This window comes from Chrysochloris asiatica, unplaced genomic scaffold (assembly GCF_000296735.1).
Source record: "Chrysochloris asiatica unplaced genomic scaffold, ChrAsi1.0 scaffold00003, whole genome shotgun sequence".
Lineage (NCBI taxonomy): Eukaryota > Metazoa > Chordata > Mammalia > Afrosoricida > Chrysochloridae > Chrysochloris > Chrysochloris asiatica.
In genome coordinates this window covers 21,467,433-21,486,155 of record NW_006408521.1, presented here as the reverse complement: position 1 = coordinate 21,486,155, position 18,723 = coordinate 21,467,433, and the positions used below count along the sequence as shown (strand labels likewise).

At 37.7% G+C, this 18,723-nt stretch overlaps 1 protein-coding gene across 1 annotated transcript in view; it reads right to left on the bottom strand.

The window, feature by feature from the left end:
• The window catches only part of LOC102818421 (coiled-coil and C2 domain-containing protein 2A-like), a 73,607-nt gene that overhangs the window by 27,423 nt on the left and 27,461 nt on the right, over positions 1 to 18,723 (bottom strand). Inside the window, exons 9-11 of the mRNA XM_006831454.1 lie at positions 16,381 to 16,469; positions 12,454 to 12,594; positions 4,052 to 4,160 (exon numbers count right to left, since the gene is read on the bottom strand). Of these exons, the coding sequence (XP_006831517.1) occupies positions 4,052 to 4,160; positions 12,454 to 12,594; positions 16,381 to 16,469 (339 nt within the window). The remainder of the gene's footprint in view (positions 1 to 4,051; positions 4,161 to 12,453; positions 12,595 to 16,380; positions 16,470 to 18,723) is intronic.

The following is an 18,723-nucleotide window of genomic DNA, read 5'->3' as shown; positions in this document are numbered from 1 at the left end:
CATATAACCTAATACCCTATTATATACAGGGACATATAACCTAATACCCTATTAAGTTAATATCTGTCAGCACTTTTAAGTTCTTTATCTCATTTAAACCTAATAAAATTGACAGGAAATGGATATTGTTCTGCCTATTTAATAAATGAGGAAATGGAAGTTCTGTATGAAACTACGGTGGTGGTGGTGTGCCGTGGAGTTGGTTCTGACTCATAGCGACCCTGCATAGGGTTTCTGAGGCTGTAAATCTATATGGGAGCAGAAAGCCTCATCTTTCTCCTGAGTAACAGCTGATAGTTTCAAACTTGAGATTAGCAGCCCAACTTGTAACCACTATGCTACCAGAGCTCCTTACATGAAACTATATTAATTTTTATTACAATTGATAAAAACCCAGGCTGAATTGTTTAGGAAAAGGGAGATTCATTGATTCATAGAATGCAGGGACAGGCTGAATAACTAAGCTATGGAGGTAGGGTGGCAGGAAAGTTCCCAAATGAAGACGGAGGGGAAGTACTGGGTAGTGTCATAAATGTCCCCTGGGTGTTAAACTCATGTCTTCTGATCCTATGTGTTGTGCTTTCAGTTACAACTCCATGTAAGTTTATTGCCGTAACTACAAACAATAAAATAAGTTTTTTTCAAGAGAAAAATTTTATTTTGACCTATGGTGTGTCATCAGTGCTTGGAAAAAAACAGTGATATGTTCTCTGTTGTTGTTAAGTGTACATATCAAGGGGCAGGGGGAAATTACCCCTTGAAAGATAACAAATAATGTGCCAACCAAAAAGACAGTTAATTAGTCAAGAAAGAATAGACAAGAGAAAAGCCAAAGAGACTTTCTTGGTCAGAGTGATTTTAAGTCAACACACTGGTCCCGTTGTCAAAGGGATCCCTAACGTGGAAATGTCTGTAAGGGTTGTGGCTAATGGAATTCAAGTATTCAGGTTTATGAAAGACATTTCTAACTATAAATCAGTAAACTGACTAAAAAGAGAAAATGAACTGATAAACGTATTCAAATGTTAAGCTAGTATTCTGATTTTAAACATTAACCTTGGGAATTTGCTTTGAATATGTAGATGAGTATTCAGCGGAGTGTCAAATCCAATTCCGGAAACGACAGTGGTAAATGCATGGAGGCAGAAAATTCCATTGGGTGAAGCTACTCAGAGATGGCCTTTTCCCTTGGTGGTGGTCACCAGCACCACTTTGTAGTTGAGACGGAGAATGAAAGTGGGTGTTACAGGTGGAGAAACAGGAATGTACAAAAGTTCAATGTAGGAAACTGCAAGGTTATATGGGAAAAGACTAGAAGTTCTATTTATATGAAGTGAGAAATGAGTAAAGAGGAGTGATAAAAAATAAATTAGAAATGTAGGTTAGAGTTTCTTAGGTGAGGATATATGGTATAGATTTATTTAGAAATTTTTGCAGCTACTAATTGTGCAATTCATCCTTAGCTAGATTCATGTCCCTTTCCATCCTTCTACTTTGTTAGGATCATGTGCTAAGTATGGAACGATGAAGGACTGAAAAAATATATTTACCTATTTGTGGCCTCTTACGTTACAATTTATTTTAGGTATAATAGTAGAAAAATATTATCAGCATATTTTAAAAGTAGGAAATTCAGCAGAGGTATATTCTAATAGCAAAATGGATAGCACAAATGGATTAAATGAATGGAGCATCTGATTGTTGTTGTTATGTGCCGTGGAGTTGGTTCTGACTCATAGCGACCCTGTACAGGGTTCCTGAAGCTGTAAATCTTTACAGGAGCAGAAAGCCTCATCTTTCTCCCGGCAGGCAACAGCTGATTAGGGATGTTGTTATTGTGGTGAAATGCTGTCATGTCAGTTCCAACTCATAGCAACCCTGTGTAGCGTTTCCAAGGAGTGGATGGTGGGTTTGAACTGCTGATTTTGTGGTTAGCAATCCAGTGCTTATCCTACAGCACTACACCAGGGACCCTTGATTAGGAACAGAACAAAATGATTTTAAGCATCAGAAAATTAATTTTGATTTAAGGTTTGTGATGACATTCTTCTTACCACTGCTCACTCCCACCCAGTAATCTTTATTGACTTCTAACTTTTCTTCCTGGTCTAGATTCAAGTTTGACCGCTATATTAACCATCAAGACTTTTTCCTTGGCTTCATTATTCTTGTTGTTAGAGCCACTGAGTCGGTTCTGACTCACAGCAACCCTGTATAGGGTTTCCAAGAACTGCTTGGTAGGCTTGAACCACCAACTTTATGGTTAGCAATCCAGTGCTTATCCTAGAGTGCTATACCAGGACTCTAGAGTCCTTTAATGTCCCTAACTTTTGTCTGGCATCCTGATTTCTTTTTTCTTGAATACGGGGGTTGTGGGTTGTGGGTCTTGGGTCAAGAATTGGGTATCTGTTGTGTATATGTTGCTTCATCAGATTCTTAAAGGGACCCCCAAAAAAATAAGAAGTAAAAGAAAAGGAGAAACAAAAATGAAGCAGGAGACTCAAACCAGTTAGTCAGAGCTGAGGACAATTTGGAGAAATCATTCAACAGTTAAATAACTATGCTGCCCCTTACACTTGACAACGCACTTTCCCCTCACTTGCTAGTTGATACACACGCAGAGGTGACAGGAGTTTTCAAACAGCAATAGAAAATAGAAGTTTTTGGTACAACCACAGATCAAATAATTTTCTACTTACGGTATAAAAGACTTGATTAATTATAAATATCTTGCCTATATCATACAGATTATTTGCCTTTTAATATAAAAGAAATTACATATCACTTACAGCAGTAGCTAAACAGAAATTTACAACTACCTATAGCACAAAATAAATGACAATGGCATACCTTCAAGCAAATTGTTTCGGGCCAATGTATTAGTTGGATATTGAAAATTTGCTGAAACATGACTTTAAAATCAAACTGTAGGGATGATACAGAAGTGCAACAAACCTGTTTATCATTGTAAAATATTTTAATAAAATATTTAAGCTTCTGAATTTTGGCTCTTCTCTTTTGTTCATGCCTAAAAATTAAATAAATCTTTTAATGATGCTTGAAAAGTAAAAAACTGTTCTCTTCAAAATGCTATGTAGCTAAAAATGAAGAAGCTCATTTAGAGAGTAAATGGTACCATTCAGTCAAACAGCACTCGCACATTTATGAATAGTCTTTCCTACCCAGTTACATGTTTTTTCACAAAAGATATTGACTCAAAAATACTAAAGAACTAAAATCAGAGCACTACAAATCTTTCATCCATTCATTTGACCAATTGTCATCTTTAAAGATCCTAGTAATTTGCCCTCCCTCCTTATGAGAGAACTCTAAACAGGGTTGCTGTGAGTCAGAACCGACTGGACAGTTGCAGGGAAGGGATTGTAATCATTGAGGTTAAACAAAGTGTATAATTTGTTGAATGTAAAGCTGATCATGTTATCTATAAACCTTCACCCAAATCACAATAAAAATTTTTCATAAAAGGGAAAAAAATTAATGTTGTAATTTTTAGTAACTATCAAGTCAATTTCAACTCACTGTGACCCTACGCATACAGATCAAACAGCTCTGGAAGCAGGAAAACCTATCCTGAGCCCATCCTCCAAGATGCCTCTGGGTGGGCTTGACTACCAAGCTTTAAGCTAGCAATCAAACATGTAAACATCTGCATCACCAAGGACTCCCATAAATTAACAGATAATATAATATGTAATGAAGCAATAATTTTAAAATGCTTACAGTGAACATTTGTATATGTTTGTTAATTCTGCAGTGAAAGAAAGATGTGGCATCAAGGTAACTGGCTGTATTCCTTGAATTTCTGTTTCTTCAAGTTCTGAAGCTAGATATGAAAGGCTCTAGAAAAATGACATATATATGTGTACATATATATAATTTACAATACATATTAAGAAAAATATTAATAAAATTAAACTATCATCTCCTATATTTGTCCTTTTCTAGGATAACTTTTATAAATATAAAGATTTCCTATTCTATCCAATAATGAAATATAACTAGTTGATTTGTTATTTTCCAATAGAAATACCTGCTGTTTCTCCCCATTTTTATATCGTTTTCCTTTAGTTTTTCCTTTAGGCTCCGACATTTTTGACAGTCCTTCTTGATTTTGTTCATCATATTTATTCATTTTCATCCTAATTAATGATAGATAGAATTATTCAAAGCAGAAATAATGGAGGGATTTAAAAGATGTTAGAAGTCTTGTCAACATACACCAACACAATCAACCTCTTACAAAAATACTTTTACATCCTAAGGAAATTATCAATATGACAAATTTATAAAGAAGGAAATAAAACTTCATACACTTACTCTCAGTTTCCATGGATTTCTCTCCACCAAGAAATAAATGGGATTTACAGCTCTGCCTACAGACCTCAAGAAATCTTTATTCCAATGAGAATAGATAAACCAGAGGAGAGGGAGATACAAACCTACTTCTGTCATTTTACTTCCACTCATGTATTTTAAGCTGCGAGGACACAATTGTGTCTATAAATAGGTTACCATGATGATATTTAGTGGTAAATTGGTTTCACTACTTGGTGTTTATGCACACATAGTTAACAGTTCATGATATAACCCACTGCCATCCAATTGATTAGAACTCATAGTGACCCTATATTGAGTTTCAGAGACTGTAAATCTATACGGGAGAAGCCAGCCTCATCGTTCTCCCATGGGGTGGCTGATGGATTTGAGCTGAAGACCTTAAGGTTAGCAACTTAAACTAATAATGACATTTTATTCTTACAAACTACTTGTAAAGCACTCTGATGGCAATGTCCTATGTACTTTACACATATGTTACCAGTAGCTAGCCTGAGACAGGTGAGTCGGAATGTATTCCATGGCAGTAGGGTGGGTGGTTTGGTTTGACTTGCTGACAAATTAATTCCAATCTATGTCTCTGGGTGGTGCTAATGGTTAAACATTTGACTACTAAACAAAAGTTTGGCAGGAAAAACTTTTCTTGTAGATGTTTTCAGAGGATCACAGCCTTGAAAACCCTATGGAGTTCTACTCTGCACACATGCAATGGATATGATTACTTGTATTTGCTCATTTAATGCCCCTATGAACTAGGTACTATTATCATCCCTCTTTTACTAGTAGTAGAACAAAACCCAGTTGTTTAGAAACTTTTCAGAAAATAATTGGTCTGGAAGTTGAGTTTTCCCATAACAAGTGTTATTTTCAGTGCAAAGTTTGTTTTGTTTTTTTAATTCAATCATTCAAGAAGGAAATTCTTTGATAAGCTATTTGATGCTGTGGTGGGAATATAAAGTAGTGTCACTGATTTGGAACTAGTCTGACAGTACCTCAAAGTGTAAAGCATAGAGTTACCATATGACCCAAATTTTCATTCTTGGATATGTAACTAAGAGAAATAAAAACATATGGCCACACTAACACTTTGCATGACTGTTTATAACATACTTACTCATGATAGCCAAAACGTGGAAAACTCCAAATGTTCTTCAACTGATGAATGAATAAATAAAATGCAGTATATATCCTTAGAATGGAATGTTGTTGTTGTTGTTGTTGTTGTGTGCCATGGAGTCGGTTCCGACTCATAGCAACCCTGTATAGGGTTTCCGAGGCTGTAAATCTTTACAGGAGCAGAAAGCCACATCTTTCGCCCGCGGATCAGCTGGTATTTTCGAACTGCTGACCTTGTGGTTCACAGCCCGATTCGTAACCACTATGCTACCAGAGCTCCTTAAAGAATGGAATACTATTTAACATTAAAGAGCAATGAAGCTCTGATGCATACTACAACATGGGTAGCCTTGAAATCATTATGCTAAGTGATAGAAACCACACCAAAAAAAAAAAAAAAAAAAAGACCATTTAGCATAATTATTTTCAAGGTTAATCCATATTGTAGCATATATCTATGTATCTTAACTTCATCTTTTTAATGTTGTTGTTAAACAACAGAACACTGCAGGGTCCTGAGCCAGTCTCATAATCATTGTTACCCCTGAGCCCACTGCTGCTGTCACTGTGCCAATCATTTTGTTGGGAGAATTCCATTTTTTCACTGACCCTCCACTTTACCAAGCATGATGCTATTCTTGGTCCCTCCTGATAGTTAAGTCTGAAGTATGAGAAATGAAGTCTCATCATCCTGGCTTCTATAGCGCATTCTGGCTACACTTCTTCCAACACAGTTTTGTTTGCTCTTCTCTAACTCCATTGTACTTTTAATGTTCTTCTCTAACACCATAACTCAAATGCATCAATTCTTCTACAGTCTTCCTTATTCATTGTTCAACTTTTACATGCACACGAGCCTACTGAATATACTATAGCTTCAGTCAGGCATACCTTAGTCCTCAAACAGATATCTTTGCTCTTGAGCACTAAGGAGGTTTTTTGCAACAGATTTGCCTAATGCAAAATGTTATTTGAATTCTTGTCTGCTGTTTCCATGAGTGTTGGTAGTGGATCCAAGCAAAATGACGTCTTTGACAACTTCCATCTTTTCTCCATTTATTGGTCCGGTGGTGAGGATTCTGTTTTCTTTACATTGAGGTGCAATCCATACTGAAGGCTGTGGTCTTTGATCTTCATTAGTAAGGATTTTAAGTCCTCTTCACTTTTAGCAAGCAAGGTTGTATCATCTGCTTGTTGCAGGTTGCTAATAGTCTTCCTCCCATTCTGATGCCATGCTCTTCTCCATATAGTCCAGCTTCTGAGATTATTTGCTCGGTATACAGATTGAATAAATATGGTGAAAGAATACAACCCTGACACACACCTTGCCTGATTTTAAACCATCCAGCATCCCCTTATTCTGTTCAAATAGCTGCCTCTTGGTCTATGTACACGTTTCTCATGAGCACAATTAAATGTCTGGGATACCCATTCTTGTCAGGGTTAGCCATAGTGTGCCATGATTCACACAGTTTACAACGGCTGTACCGAAACTGTTTGGCCAGAAGAGCTAACCAGTGTGTCTCTTTTTTTTTTTGCTGCATCTGTTCAGCTTCCTCTCTTAGTAAACATTCAATTCACTTCTTTATCCCTTCAACTGAAGTTCGGGGCTCCAGGACTATCATCTACATCTGTTTTATTTGGTTTAGTTTACCTTTCTTGTGGAGGGTCTGTGTAATGTTTCTGACTAGTCCACCACCTTGCCACCTCCTCAGGTGTCCTTAAGTATTGTCTTTCCGGAAGGTCTTAACACTTAAGAACAAGCTTATTCAATTAACTTTCATAGGACCTGATTTGTTGGGAAGTTACTAATGGTAAACTCAACCAAGAAACAGGTTTTCACATGCATTTCTAAACATAAAGCTTTTATAGTTGACTAAATTGATACTTTAGTTGGTGTGGCACTGTGGGTTAATGCACTGGACTGCAAGGTTGGTTTGAACCACAAAGTTGGCAGTTCAAGCTCACCAGTTGCTCCTCAGAAACCCCATACAGGGTCGTTATGAGTCTGAACTGAGTCAGCGGCACTTAACAACAACAAATTGATACTTTAGTTGGTTAATGCCTAAATGTCACAATTTAGAGAAGCCAAGGCCAGCTCTGCTGAGGGGTCAACCTAGTCACTGATACTGTAGGATAGAATTCAGAGGTCTCCTAGTTACTGCAGTCTGGAGACAGGAATTCAATCTGAAGTAGAATGCTAAATGTCAGGGAGAACAAAAGCAAAGGGCCTCAGTTAGATTTGGAGTTGAGTAAGGGTAAAAGAACCAGTGGAAGAACACAATTCAGCTCCAGGGCCACTGCTCTGAATAGACTTACAGCATCTATGGCTCTTTTTGTTCATAATGCATACGCACCTCAGGTTGGTTTAAAGGATTAAGTGTAAGTCAACAAATTTGGTTGGATTTAAGAGTCTAAGATTTTAAAAGTTCCTTGTTGTGTTTAGGTTTCGAAACTGCCAGAAGCACTTTTGTTAAAAACCAGTGTAACAGGAAGAAGTAAACACCTTTGTTAATTTCCTGAAGTTACATTAAACTTACATAGTTTTTAAAAACAAAAGATCTGACTTCAAGGGCAAGATAGTGGAGTAGGCAGATGCATTGAGCAGACCCTCTGCAATAAGGATATGGGAGACCAAGTGAAACAGATATAGATGGTGATCCTGGTACTCTAAGCTTCAGAGAGGATAAGGCAGAGAAGTATACTGAGGGCTGACTGGAAGAGGAAGTTGAACAAGAGCAGTGATACACAAGAAAAGTAGGTAAACTGTCAACTAGAGTGGTGTAGCCATCTTGAGCTTTAGTGGGTGCTTGTCAGTACAGTGGTCTGGAGGCAAAGGGTGAAACTAGAGGTTGGCAGTGAGGGGGCTGTGTTTCTCCCTTGTTTCCTGCAGCTTCCTGGGAGCTGAGAATGTGGCCAATCTCCACCCTCACACAGTCCAGTGGCTAGTGGCACGCCTTCCTGTACAACCTCTGTTCTGCCTGGCATCAGGAGCCAGGCATACCACCCTCGTGTCTGGAAGTGTGAGAACCCACTCTAAACTACATTACACAAACAGCAGAGAACTGTATTCATACAGCAAGAAAGGTGGTAAGTCACTGAGAACACAGTAACATATAATCATTGATTAAATAGAAATACAACTCAAACTCACTGCCATCAAGGCAGTTCCATCTCATAGTGATTGTGTATAGGGTTTTAAGGCTATAAATCTTCGTATCTTTTAAATTTATTATTGTGAATTCAGTGATGGTTTGCAGACAAGATTATTAGTTTTACATTCAACAAACCATAAACTTTGTTTCTTCTCAATGATTGCAATCCCCTCCATATAGCAACAAGTTATTCCACTCCCTGCCTGTGATTCCTATTTCTGTTCTACCTTCCTTCCCATCCTTTCTCAACTTTGTCCTTACGTAAATGTTGCCCTCGCAATCTTGAATGCTATGGTGAGCATATCTTAGTAGTGTTGTAGCCCTCCATATATACCTATCTACTGCAAGGTCGGTGGTTCAAGCTCATCAGCTGCTCCTAGGAAGCCCTATACTGGGTCGCTATAGGTCAGAATCGACTCGATGGCACTTAACAACAACAACTGCTTGGTTGAAATTTGGATCGTGAGACTGAGCTCCATTCCAGACCTGAAGGATGGTCTAGGACCATAGTCTTGGTTCCTCTAAGTTTTTTCTAATCAGTAAGCCCAGTCTTTTATATATGTATGTATATATATAATTTTGAGCTTTGTGCCACATTTTCTCCCAGTCTAACTGGGACCTTCTAATTTGAACCCTTTCAGAGCAGTTGGTAGTAGTAGCTGGATACCATCTAGTTCCTCTAGTCTCAAAGTCATGGTGACAGATGTTCTCCTGCTTCACTAGTCCACTGGACTAGCTGATTCCAAGCATCTTCAATTCTCATCACTCTTCTTTCTTCCACAAATGGAGAGACTAACAGTTGCACCTAAGATGGCTGCTCATGAGCTTTTAAGATCCCAGATGCTACTCACCACAGTAGGATGTAGAGCACTGTCTTTGTGGACTACGTTATGCCAACTGACCATGGTGTCCCCTGAGATTATGGTCCTGAGCCCCCAGACCCAGGAATTCATTGCCTTAAGAACTCTGATTAGACCTTTTCATCATTTTGCTTGCTGTATGCTCCACCACATTCACAGGTGTGTTTGCAGTAAATGCCCATGTACAAATATCCTCTTTAAGTTTCTTATATGTTTGTAGACAGACTGAATGGGTATAGGAAGAAAAGTGGGAGTATGTGTATCTGTCCTTGTTATTTACCCGAAGAACATTGTTGTTCCAGGGTTGTACATATAACACTACTTATCTCTATCCTCTTTGAACCCTTGCATTCCTCCATGTCTTCACCTGTCTTCATCATTCTTCTGCCAACCTCCATATTTTTGTATATTGCCTTCCCCATCACCCAAGTTAACATACGTCTACCTTCTAACCAGTGAATTAGTCTCCTTTCCCTACCATCCCTGGTAACCATCAAAGGTTGTTTCTTTTAGCACGAAGACCTTTTTTGAGTTTTTTCAGTAGTGGTCTCATACAACATTTGCCCTTTTGTGATTGATTAATTTTACTCATCATAATGTTCTCCAGGTTCACCCATGTTATGAGGTGTTTCACAGATTCATCATTATTCCTCAGAGTTCCATAGTATTCCATTATGTGTATGTACCAAATTGTGTTTATCCATTCTTCCATTGTTGGGCATTTAGACTATCTTCAACTTTTGGCTTTTGTGAGCAGTGCTGTGATGAGTATACTCATTTCATGACTTTTAATTCTTGTGGATATATACCAAGTAGAGGGATTGCTGGTTCCTATGTTATTTCTACTTCCAACTTTGTGAGGAAGCACCATACCATTTTCCACAGGGGTTGCACCATTTGACAGTCCCACCAGCAAGGTAGGAGAATCCCAATCTCTCCATACCCTCACCAAGGATGTAAATCTTTATAGTAGCATAAAACCTCATCTTTCTCCCAAGGAGCAACTGATGAGTTTGAACTGCGGACGACCTTATAGTTAGCAGTCTAGTGCTTATCCTATAATGCCACCAGGACTCCTGCAGTACAGTAAATTACTTCATATGGCTCCTCTACCCATAGTCCTTGTAACTCCCATCAGAAAACTTTTTCATGATGGGTGTGGGTAAGAAAAGGTAGGTGAAGATGCTGATAAGATGACATGATTCTGTTGTCATTGTTAACAGAGTTCATTGTGATTGTAAAAACTTGCAACTCTACCACAATTATCAAATAAACCATCTCAGAAGCAGGAGAGGGTATCTCACTACCGACAAAGAGGAATCAGGAGTGGAGAGTGTCCTTTGGCTCTCTGCAGAACCAAGAACCAGAGCACGAGACAGAGCAGTGCCCTTCCCAGCCCATGGAGCATGTAAAGCTGAGTGACTTGGGCAGGAGGCTTGCTTGTAGAGTGGGGTGCCTCCATGCACTTAAATGTGGAGGGGGGCAAGGTTTGCTGATCCACGGAGCTCGAGCCAGATGTCTTCAGGTTAAGGTTTATGGTGGAGTGGTACATCCTGTGGCCATTTATCAGCCACTCTAAAAGAGCTTTACAAAATTGGCTGGGTGGGCAGAGAGAGTCTGTCTGAAGACACAGCTGAGGAGATACTGTCTTTCCTGGAACAACTGTGCATTTCTGACCCTGAATTGTAGCCTGTTAACTTCCCTAACAAACCTTGTAACTGTAAGTGTTTGAGTTCTTTGTGGCCACTACAATGCATTATCAAACCCAGCTGAGTAAAGAGTGCTGTAGGAGGGATGACTGGTGGCATTTTCTTGCAGCTCCCAAATATAATTATGATGACACCATAAATGGCTCAGAAACAACAGACAATTCAGCTTACACAAAAAACAAGACAGAGAGCCTCAAACATGTGACTAAAATACAGAGGCAGAAAATATAATACCAGGAATTACTTCACAAGGAATTTAAAAGAATGATATTTGGGTGGGTTCCTTCAAAGGATTAAGAAAATGATTAAGAAAGCAGCAGATGAAATCAAAGAAAACATAGACAAAACTTGGAAAGAATTCAGGGAAACACTACAAGAACAAATTAACAAAATAAATGAAAAATTGGAAATCATACAAAAATAGCAATTCGAAGCCACAAGATTAATACTAAGACTTCTGAAATAGGTATATATTGGAAGGGCGAAGAAGTAGAATGGAATCAACAGAAGGCTGTTTAGCAACCTTGAAGACATCTCTCTCAATATTCATTAATAAAGGAACAATCAGAAGAAAAAAACAATAAAAATCCAAGGATTTATATGATACACTATCAAGAGGAATAATTTATGTGAGATTGGAATTCCAGAATAAGAGTAAATTGTCAAAGAATTATTGGTAGAAAACTTCTCTAATATCATGAAAGACAAGAAGATAAGCATTCAAGAAAATGAATGAGCCCCAAACAGGACAGACCCCAAAAGAAAATCACCAAGATAAATTATAATCAAAGTTTTCAAAACCACAGACATGGAAAGAGCAGCTCACAGTAAAAAAAAAAGTTACTGTAAAGGATAATTAATAAAATTAAGCTCTGATTTCTCTGCAGAAACCATGCAAAGAAAATGGAAATTACATGTATGAAATTCTGAAAGAAAAAAATTGCCAACCAAGAATCACATAGCCAGCAAAACTGTTATCAAATATGATGGCACAATTAGGACATTTAAAAAGAAACAACAAAGTGAAAGAATTTATAAAAACCAGACCAATTTTATAACAAATACTACAGGGAATTTTTGGACAGAGACCCAACAACAACAAACAACAACCTGAGATTAATATACATGACAATATCACCTAAAACTCCACCCAGATATGTTGTTGTTGTTAGGTGCTGTGGAGTCAGAACGAAATGTTCGCTGCCTGAGGCTGTGCCATCCTCACAATCTATAAGAACAAACAGAGTTTCCACTCACCTCTGAAACTGTAACTTTACTGGAGTGCTTGTGAACCCTTGCTGTTCTCGAAGGGATTTTATCTGTTTCCAAGTCCGTAACATACTGTGTAGTAGTGAGAAGTCTTTTTCCTTTTCTAAGTCATACAGCTGTTTCGTATTACTACAATGATAATGGTATATGAAAAGATCTTGATATATTAGAACTCTAAGTAAATTTAAATGTCTTGGAAAAATGTATTGCACTAACTCTTCTAACACCCCACCTTATTTATTTATTTTTCTGTTTTACCCACTTACTGAATCAAAGACTGAAATGTCATCATTAGAGATCCACTCTTACATGACTTGAAGGTTTTTCACTATTTAAATGTCCCCTGCTAAAATGCAAATACTCTTGGAATGGAAATAAACAAGCTTTGCAAGATCCTGAGGCAAAAGGAGTCCAGAGAGAGGAGGGATAGAGGAAGGAAGTGCAAAGAAGGAATGGAGATGCTCACCGTTTTTTCAACCTCCAGAAATGTTTTCAAGAGAAGTGCCTTTAATCTTAAAGTTATGGGTCCAATTATTAGGAAAAAATATGATACACTATTTTCATGTATTTCCAGATGTTCTGGATTTTCTTTATTGTATTTTTTATACTTTTTTTTTTCACATGAACAATTAGAACTACTACTTAAAATGTAGAGGTACTTTACCAGAAGTTACAGCAAAGATACTATTTGAAAATCAAAGTAATATGTATTAAGAAGAAAAACTTCACAGATTGATTTTCTAATGTTAAAGCATCTTTGCATTCCTGGTACTGTGGGGGGGGAAAAATATATATATATATTTATTTATTATAATCCTGTTTAACTTTTTTTTGTTTTGTTTTAATTTCCTGAAGTAAAGACTTCATGATCTCTCTCTTTTTCTTTGACTACTTCCTGAAGTGAGTAAAGACTTCATGACCGCTCTCTTTTTCTTTTAACTACTTCTGGGAGTAAAGAATTTATGATCGCTCTCTTTTTCTTTTCCTAAAGTAGGAATGCGCGCCTTAAAAATTTGAACTAGCTAACCGGGTAAGGGAAAAGATTGTGTGGTCAAAACCCTAGCCAATGGGGTGAGACACAGCCTTGAGACTCGCGTCAGGGATTAAAAACCCGAGTGGACTGCCCACTCGGTGTGCTCGCCGGCCTGTTCCCGTATGTACGGCTATGAGCACGCACCCTCTTGCAAGAGTAAATTTTACTTTCCCAAGGTAATTTAGTCTCACCGAGTGTATTTTATGCGACATCAGGATTCATTTCTAACAGTCTGATCCCAACATTGCCATGAAATGTTATTTGATATAATTCTGTTTAGCATATTTGTATTTATGTTCATGGGGTCATCATGAGTCAGAATTAATGTAACAGAAATGGGTTTGTTTTGTTGTTGTTGTTTTGTCTTATAGTGTGGCAGGCACTGTTTTAGGTGCTAGGAACTAACATTCCAACAGAGGAAAAAGACTTCACCATTAATTAGAAATGCGATGAGTGTTACAAAGGGGGAAATACAAAGTGTCATATGAGTCCATAAAAAGAATTTAACTAAATGGGGAAAAGCCTCCCTGAGGAAGTAACATGAAATAAAATGTATGTGGTAGTTAAGTGGTAGGCATAAAATGGATGAACAAACAGTCCAGAAACAAGACGCATTGAAACAAAACTACAGAGGGCATCGCTGATTTAGGGACTGAATTATAGAGGTCAAAGACAGAGAACCCTGCTATGAGACTGGAGAAGAGAGCAGGGATCAGATTGTGCAAGGCCTTATGGGTCATGCTAATTTTATTGAATTTTATTTTGAAGGTAATAGGTAGCCACTGAACAGTTGTAGTTTTTTTAATATAGAGGCATCTTAGGTGACTAATTGAGTTAAAAAAAAGAAAAGTAAAGTCCCTGAGAGCCAAAGTACGACCTTAAATATATGCCACCTGAATTCAGAGACCATCTCAAGAACAGACTTGACAAATTAGAAACTAAAGACCAAAGACCGTAAGAGTTGTGCGATGACATCAAGAACATTATACAGAAAGCAAAAAGGTCATTAAAAAGAAAGGACAAAAATGGATATCAAAAGAGACTCTCAGTGTGGAGAAGCTAAAGTGAATGAAAGAAATGAAGATGTAAAGGAGATGAACAGAAAATTTCTAAGGGCAAACTGAGAAGACAAAGTCAAGTATTGTAATGAAACGTGCAAACACCTGGATTTAGAAAACCAAGAGAAGAACATGCTCAGCATTTCGCAAGCTGAAAGAAAAATATTCAAGCCTTGACCTGCGATATTGAACGATTCCCTGGACAAAAAATGAATGATGTAGAAAGCACAAAAAAAGATGTAAGAAACACAGAATTATTGTATCAAAAAGAAATGATCTATGTTCATCCATTTCAAGAGGTAGCATATGATCAAGAACTGAAGGAAGAAGTCCAAGCTGCACTGAACACACTGGTGAAAAACAAGGTTCCAGGAATTGAACCTTGGAATAAAGGGCAAGGATGGGAGAAAGATTTTTAAATAAAAGAACTTGGCTACTGCTTAGAAGTGACGGATGAGAGTAGAGGGAAGGATAAGGATCACAAATGACTTGCTCATTTCTTTCCTGGTGATTAGGTGGTTGTGAGTACCAGGCACCTAGGAAACAGTCAATAAAGGCTGTTGTTATTCCTTGTATTTTATGTGCTCATCTTTTCTAATAGAAACACTGTCTTTCAAATGTCCACAAACTACTCTTTGTAGTATTTCAACACCACCTATAATATTTTTCTGAATGGAAATCTATTACATTGCCTTTTTCCTGCCTTAGTAAAAGCGATTACCTCTTGTACATATGACTGGTATTTATTGATTAGTCAACCTTCTCAAATAGCACATCTGCATTTAACTAGGCTACTTTTGTTGTTAAGTGCCATTGAGTCAGTTCCAACCTATAGCAACCCTGTATATAGGGTTTCTGAGGAAGAGTTGGTGAGCTTGAACCGCTAACATTGCAGTTTAACTGACCTTGCAGTCCAGTGCATTAATCCACAGCACTACACCAGGAACCTATCATTTAAATAAACTGCTTACTCTAGTGGTGACAGTTTGTAAAACTGGGTCAGATCAATGGATAGAGAGGGAATTTCTGAACCTCTCAAATCACTATCCTATATAGACTATCTTTGTGTACAGCAGAATTTTCTATCCAATAAATATCTCCCAGTGAGCTTTCCTGTTTTTGAAGCCCTCTTGGCATGTAATTATGTTTTGATTTGGCATTATTTTCCCAGTAGTTTCTTGCTTTTCTAACTTCTCTTCTCAATTAATCTATAAGACAGTGGCTCTCAACTTGAGGACCGTGGAATTTTACAGCTGTCCTTAAATCCATATGCTCATGAAGTGTTGTCTTTAGACTGAATTAATAATATATTTTATACATAAATGTGTGCACTAATTTTCAAATATATATAATCCCTTAAATTAATATAAAACAAATCAATTAAAAATATTAGTGAATTCATAGTACTTTTTCTTAATTGATGGATATTAAAACTATTTTCATGTATACGTCTATAAAATATATTAACATAAGAATGGGTTTTAAATACTTGGAAAGGTTTGAATAGTTTTTTAACAAGTAGGGATCCCTTGCCCTTTTCTTATTTTATATCTTCCATAGCAAGGAGCTCTGGTAGTGTAGTGGATATGAATCAGGCTGCTAATCTCACAGTCAGCAGTTCGAAACTACCAGCTATTCCACGGGAGAAAGATGAGGCTTTCTGATCCTATAAAGATTTACAGCATCGGAAACCCCATACAGGGCCACTATGAGTCGGAACCAACTCCATGGCACATAACAACAACAACATAGCAAGTTCAGTACTCTATCTAAAGAAGTAACTTAACAGATGTTTAATAAGTACATGCATGTCTCCAAACCTACCTTATCTGCCAATAATAATCTTGGAAAGATTTCTTGGTCAATGGATTTGTTTCATTTGCTAGTTTTGTAGCATCTGTCAGTGCTTTAAGCTGTAACAAAGAAAAGAGCTCTATTGGTCCATTTTATCCACTAGTATATCATTCCAATTTACCCATAGGCATAGGTGCTTATGGAGTTCTGGCATGGTGCTGTAGGTTAAGGACTGGAAGCCTAACCTAAAGGTTGGCAGTTGAAACCTACCAGCCACTCCTTAGAAGCCCTATACAGGGTTGTTATGAGTCAGAACCAACTGGACGACACTTAACAACAACTACTGTTAATAGGTACTTACAACTGAAGCACAATTGTATAACCTTTTGTGTATTATTACCTTCTCTCCCCAAATATATTTCATATAAGCACCTTTGGGCAGAGCTGAGAAGTGCCCTCGATATCTGCTTAAGCAATAAGCATCATAGTTTGAACATACTAACCAGTTAGTTCATTAAATGAAATAAAGAATGCCAAGAGAGCAAGATGGCAGATTGAGCACAGACATCTATCCTATTTTCCACTCAGAATCCCATAACTATGCTTCTGTTTTTATCCATATTCATATATATGGATCTATATACCATATCTGGAGTCCTGGTGTGGCGCTCTGGGTTAATGCACCAGACTGCAAAGTTGTTTGTACTGCAAGGTTGGCAGTGCAAGCTCACCAGTTGCTTCTTGGAAACCTTATACAGGGTCGCTATGGGTCGGAATCAACTCGATGGCACTTAACAACAACAACAAATCACCAAACGGAGTTTTTATAAGAGTTAAATATCTTTCGAGATTAATAAAATCACAATCAAATAATAGTATTTAAAAAATAGAAATTGAAAGGTTAATTCTAAGTTGCATATGGCAATTCAGTAAGAGAGTCAAAAACATCCTAGAAAAGAAATGGGGGGAGGGGGAGAGTACTTATCTTACTATGTACCACAGCTTAATCGAGCAACTAAAACAGTAATTCATATAGTAATGAAAACTAGACCAGTATGCCAATGGTATAGAGTCCTTAGACAAACCAATGTAAACATGATAATGTGCTTTAGGATAAAGCAGAATTGTCAATCAGTAGGGAAATGATGGTGCTTGATTACTAAAAAAACAAACCAACCACAGCCATTGAGTTGATTTAGACTCTTAGTGATCCTGTGTAGGGTTTCCGAGGCTATAAAGCTTTATGGAAGCAGAAAGCCTCATCTTTCTCTAGTGGAGCACCTGGTAGGTTTGAACTGCCCAGCTTTAAGCTAGCAGCCCAGTGCTTATCTCACAGTACCACAAGGGCTTCTTGGTTAGTTGTTGTTGTTGTTAAAGTGCCATTGAGTCGGTTCCAACTCATAGTGATTATGTATAGCGACCTTTTGGTTAGCAGCAGTCCAGTACTTATCCTATAGAGCCACACCACAGGTTACTAAAGTGGAAGGAATTGAGTTGGAGCCCAGCCTCACAGAAAACAAAGATATAAACACTAGATAGAATAAAAATTCCTACACTTCATGCATACACAATGTATTTACACAGGCACAACCTATCTTTTATCCCCATGTATATATACACAGATATTTGAAGTATATATAACTTATTTGAAGAATATACCTAAAAATATCCTTATCACTCACTGCCTTATCAGATATTATTGGTTGCTATTCTTCTTGAATAGCAGAACCCAATTTTGTTCAATTGCTCAGTATTGTTCCATGTGTTCCAGAGATAAATTCTGTTTAGTCTAGCCATTTATAGTAGTTCAATTCTTCTTGCCAGTGACTGGTTTAGACACGGTTATATGATACAATTCTAGCCAATGAGATATGAAAGGATAGCTGTTGAGGAGAAGGAGAAGGCTGCAGAGGGCCCAGCTCTATGCTGCATATTGTGGCTGACTGACATGGTTTGAACTCTGTGACCACAAAGGGAAATAACAAAGTTGACTTGCTGAAGAGTGCTAGTGCGACACTGTGGCTGTGTGCAGTCTAGTTGGTTCCAACTCATAGTGACTACTGTATAGGGTTTCCAAAGGTATATTTAAATTAATACAGGAGCAGAAAGCCTCATCTTTCTCCCGTGGAGCAGCTGGTGGATTCCAACAGCTACCTTGCAGTTAGAAGCCTAACTCATAACCCACTACGTAACGAGATCTCCTTTGCTAAAGAGTAAGAATAAAATAAAAACAAACATTAAAAAGCTAAGGTTGTGCAGTGACTCAAAAGAAGGAACAAATCCTTACAGCAAGAAACATTCCCACCCCCTCCACACACAAAGTGGGCAGAGATGGGCAACTTGGACATTGGATACCCAAATGGGGAGGGGGGG